The 5,169-nt window shown below is 52.2% G+C and overlaps 1 protein-coding gene across 1 annotated transcript in view; it reads right to left on the reverse strand.

Annotated features, from left to right (window-relative positions):
• Positions 1–5,169, reverse strand: part of AGO2 (argonaute RISC catalytic component 2) — a 53,285-nt gene that overhangs the window by 26,723 nt on the left and 21,393 nt on the right. Inside the window, exons 3-5 of the mRNA XM_012648153.1 lie at positions 3,383–3,564; positions 1,402–1,538; positions 260–394 (exon numbers count right to left, since the gene is read on the reverse strand). Coding sequence (XP_012503607.1) covers positions 260–394; positions 1,402–1,538; positions 3,383–3,564 — 454 coding nt within the window. The remainder of the gene's footprint in view (positions 1–259; positions 395–1,401; positions 1,539–3,382; positions 3,565–5,169) is intronic.

Consider the following 5,169-nt stretch of genomic DNA (forward strand, 5'->3'; position numbering starts at 1 on the left):
GGCCTCTGGTCCTGACATCTTGACTCAGATGTTACTCGTTCACCAACCTGCTCCTCACCTTACACAAAGTTATACTTATTAGAAGTGATTGTTCCTGCTGTGAAATGGGTTGAAGCCACCTCTGTGCTAATTCCCCCGAGGGCTAACTTCACCTGCCATCTCCACTTGCCTGAACACGCGCAGGGACCAGAACTCGCAAACACACCCCAGAGGGGACCACTCCCAGCCCTTTTACCCTGGCGCCCAACAAGTTCATTACCTTTAATTTCTTTGGTAAACTTTACCCTTTGGGAATCTGTCAGAGGTTTTTGTTGTTCTTCAATACTTTTAAAATCCAAAACTTCACAAACAAACTCGATAACTGGCTGTGCCTTGTAAAACGCTGTTGCTGACACTGCGGGTGATAAAAGGAGGAGACAAGGACTGGAGCATGATGTGGCGCCTGGGGGGCCCCACCCCGGAACCGACCACCTGCCAACGCCGCAGGGCTACGCGGGCCAGGTGGCAGCAACGGGACATCTGGCCTTGGTTTTCACTCTCCATGCCCTGACCTTCAGGCTTTAGAGACGGGAAAGCCAATGGTGCTGGAGGCCAGACCCCGCTGCCCCACATGCCCTCTGCTCAGGGGCAACGGATGGGGGCTGGTTGGGTCTAAAGATTAAGTCACTCTCTGAGAATAAAACTAGTTTTTAAAAACAAACAAAACCTAACAGTTCATGAGCATTGGATTTTTGTAGGATTTTCTGTCTTCTGGTATAGATATTTCTGCAATTTACCATTCCTTTTATATAATTATTGTTCAGTAAATGTATAGCTGATCAAGATATCATTTTCATTCCTTTCTAGAGCTTTTCATATTAATTAATTCCCAAATGAGAAGACAGTGTCCCTCTCTGACCTTCACTCTCATCATTTTAATAGAGAGCGAAGTGGGGGTCCAGCACAGAGAAGCAGCTGAGACTCCCGGGGGTGGGCAGGCTATGCCCAAACCTGAGAGGCGGCCAGCAGGATGGCAGCCAGGCGCCCAGTCCTCGGACGCAGGCTGAACATGAGCCTGCAAGATAAAGGGGAAGGATGCCGGGGAGTAGCCGCCAGACCTTGCACTGGGGATGCCAGCAGCTGCAGCAGCACAAACTTGTACAAAGGCAGATCCTCAGGCATCCCCAGCCCCACCAGCCAGGTCTCTGGGGTGGATGCTCCAGGTGGCTTCGGTGCTCTCTGAGGAGCACTACCCTGAGCTAGCAGATACCACGCAGGTGAGACAGGACAGGAGCCATGCAGCCTCACTGGCTTTGATGGAGGCTATGTTTGGAGCTGGCCACTCGGGCCTTCCCCAAGGTCTTGGATCTCAGCATACTTCCCAATCCCACCTTGCAATAAAGACCCCAGGGTGTTGCTTACCATCGATGTTCAGCATCATTTTCCAAAGAGAAGGTCGGACGGACTGATGGAAGCCAAACCACACTTCTCGGCCCCCGCCAAGAGGGTTGGAGCAGCCCTCGGACGCAGTGAAGAAGGAGCGGCCCACCGGGGTGTACCTGGGGCCAAGAGACCAGCGTCTGGTCAGATGCAATTTTAGGAAGGAACAGGCCATCCCAAGTCCACTCTCCACCCTTGTCAATCACACAGGCACACACACACATCAAGAGTTTTTCTTCCCTCTTTATAAAATGGCTTTCACTACACTGCACTCCAGCCTCTGTGCACGGCCTGCTGAGGGATGCTGTAAGCACAGCCTTGGGGACCCATGGCCTTGCTGCAGGAACAGCAAGAGAGGCCGAATGCCCCACACTGGAAGGCCCAGGCCCATGAACCCTGGTGTGTTGCTAGGTCAGGGCCCTTGAGGAGATGTGCTGCTTCTGGCACGTGGCTGTGAAGGACCATCGCGGACACGTGGGATACAGGTTTGGGTCAACTCCTGGTATGGAGTGTCTCCTCTGCACTAGGCACTGAGGGCTCCCGAGCAGGGGACAGCAAGGCCAGCGTGAGAAGATTCACGTGCTTCTGCAGGGCCAGTTACGGACGGCACAGAGACCCGGGCTGGAGCCCACCTGACCGGAGCAGACTTGTTCTCCAGCACAATCTCGCCGGCTGCACCGGCACACAGTGCCTGGCCGCCGGACGTGCCTTCGCCGAGGAGTCCCAAGGGAACGAGTACCCTTTAGCAGTGACACCACCCACGTGTGGGCTGCACTGTTAATAAAATCATCTACATAGCCCTTTTCACTTTCCACCTGAAATGGATTAATCCTGTGTTTTTCAAAAATGAAATAGCAGTTTCCTGATTCTAAAATTAATGTAAATAATCCAAAGAAATTCAAGAAAGAAAAACCATAGTCGTTCCTGCCACGCAATTAAAAAAGTAGACAACATTTTGGCAACCAGTCTTCTAGATTGCCTCGGCAACCACTGGTCTTCCTGCCACCAACAGCTCAAAGCAGTGACTGATTATACACCCGGGGTTGGGGACATTCCTACCAGGAGTGACAGCCTATCCTATCTTTGGTCATTTCCACCCAAGCCTGAAGACAGAATGCATAGTCCCCTTTAACTATATAATGTGTGGCTTCACAACCCCTTCTCTGTGGTTACAAAGAAAGCCTTGACTTTCTCCTCGAATCTTAAGAGCCTTGGTCAGTTCTGGAGGTCTGTCAGTGTGCATGTTTGCTTCAGTTGTAGGCTTTTGTTCTTTTCCTTGTTCATTCAAATCACTCCTGAGGTCCCAGACGCCAGCGTGAGGACGGGCGTTCCAGGGCAGGAACCTGAGGGCTGGATGTGCGAGCTGGCCTTGTTCCTACGACCTCGGGTCTCACAGGAAACCAGTGCAAACCTCCGCCCAACAACTGGGCCGATTATGAGCCACTAAAATGCTTACCTCTTTTAGTGATTTCACGTGTAGCAATTTTGTTTGTGGCAATTTATGGTAAAAGAGTAATCCCACAGAATAAAAAAAAGAAGCCTGAAGCATCTACAGTGTTAACCAGAGTCATGAAAAGCTGGTGGCCATGTTCATTTGCATGTGGCATGCTCCATGCCATCTGGTACGAGGAACAGAGTTTCATTCTAGTATCACCAGTCCCGAGCATGAAGGCAACAGAGAAGCAAAACAGTGCTGACAACACAGGGCTATGTGGAAAATGAATGCACCAATGTGCACAGACAGGGAGGTAACCTCTTTGTGCCAGGCAGAGAATGCCGGTGATTTATGTTTATGTTAGAATTCGTTTGCCTCTCAGCACTGTTCATTATCTCCATGGCAGAAACCCTACAGGACTGTCACCACCCTGACCCCAAGAACCAGCTCTTCCTTGGACTGAGGGTTCGTACTTTCCAGGTACGCTGGGATTGGACACAGATGCTCTCGGCCCTTTGGCCCCCTCACCTCATGGATGGCAAATGCCTCATGACCACGTCCAGGGCCTGGATCGTCTCAAAAGGGACGCTGGGCAGCCGTCCCGAAAGTGCATCGTGTAATGCCTGTAAGCTCACGCAGGACACCCACTTGATGGACACCTTGAAGATGCGATCTTTGCCTTCTCCTGGCAGCGTGACCTCCAGCTCCACCTGCAAGGGACCCAAAGCACACGAGGTTATTCCCGCCTGTGGAGCTGCCGGGGAGGAGGAGCCAGGTGGTGGTCAGCGTCCAGACACGTGTGGGCTGGGGGTTCTGTCCAGTCCTTTCCCCCATCCACTGGCCACATGTGGCTCCCAAGCACATGAAATGTGACCAGTTTTCTGAATTTTAACTTTACTTGGATGAATTTAAACTTACGCAGCCATGTACGGCTAGTGGCCAGTGTGCAGCAGTCTGAAACGGGCCCTCCTGATCCAAGTCTAAGCAGTGAACCCACTTCCTCCCTGCTCCTCAGCCGCTAAATCCCCCCTCCTCTCACCACCTGTGCGTGTGACGGCAGCCCCACACGCACCTGCATCCTTCACTCTGCTACTTAGAGCCTGCAAGTCCACCGCTGCCTGGCCCTCAGTATGTCCTGGATACGTGGCCACACCAACCCCACTCAGGCAGCGACGGAAGCAACTGATACTTGCCGATAATCCTTCCCAATGTTTACAGAACGTCTGCTCGACAGGTTATGGACTATATATACTTTGTCTTTAAATGCCCAGAAATCCCAGCACAAGAAAATTTATTTGCTACTTTCTATACACAAAAACACAGGAACTCAGACTTAAAAAACAGCCCAGGGCCACAGAGCCACAAAAGTGCAGGGATGGGATTTGGACCCAGGCTACCTGGGCTGACCTAAAAGGGCCTTCCACTCAACACCTGACGACCCGGGGCGATGGGGTCCTCGGCAGTGGAGCAACACAACACAGACGCACGGCTCCAGCCCGCATGCCCAGCTTCCCCCGCCCGGGTCCCACTGCCTGGCACGCCCTCCCTGACTCGGCCTGCTCGTCCAGGGCAAGTGTTCTCTGGCCACAGCAGGCACATTCTCTGGCTCACCCACGTGCCCACCATGCCTATTCAACTCCCATCTGCTCATCCTCATTGTCCAAGGCCTCTGCGCAGATCGGCCCACCTGTCATACCTCATTGGAACCTCACAAGCGCAACAACCAGACTCTACTGACGTCACTGCACACCTGCCTCAGGTGGACGCGTCATTCTTATCTGTCCCGGGCTGCGCCCACACATGCCCTCGCTCGGCATGTAGAGCACCTGATGGCCCTGAACTGGTGGGGGCCCCAGGACGATGGAGAGACAAGAACAATGAGAAAGGAACAGATTCTTCCAGCTGGGTGGCCTCGAATATCTAACACCAAGTAAAAGCAGCAAGGCACAAAAGGGTGCTACAGTATGATTCGTTCCAGACTTCGAAACCAGAGAGAAGATAACAACAAACGCAGCGGAAGCACACAGCTGATAAAACCCAAGTCATCAGGACGGTGGTCGTGCAGGAGGGAGGAGGGAACATCTTGACCTGGATAGTGCGTACGTGAAATCTGCCTCATCAGTACTCTTTAAATGTATGTGTACAGCTGACCCTAGCCGTGAGCATCCACTAACATGCAGATTTTCCTATACCTCCACCACCTCTGAGAAAGCAAGACGAACTCCTCCCCTTCCTCCTCAATGTGAAGACAACAAAGATGAAAACTTTATGAAGATCCACTTCCACTTAATGGACAAAAAATATATTTTCTCTTC

This window comes from Propithecus coquereli, unplaced genomic scaffold (assembly GCF_000956105.1).
Source record: "Propithecus coquereli isolate 6110/MARCELLA unplaced genomic scaffold, Pcoq_1.0 Scaffold28, whole genome shotgun sequence".
In the NCBI taxonomy this organism is placed as follows: domain Eukaryota; kingdom Metazoa; phylum Chordata; class Mammalia; order Primates; family Indriidae; genus Propithecus; species Propithecus coquereli.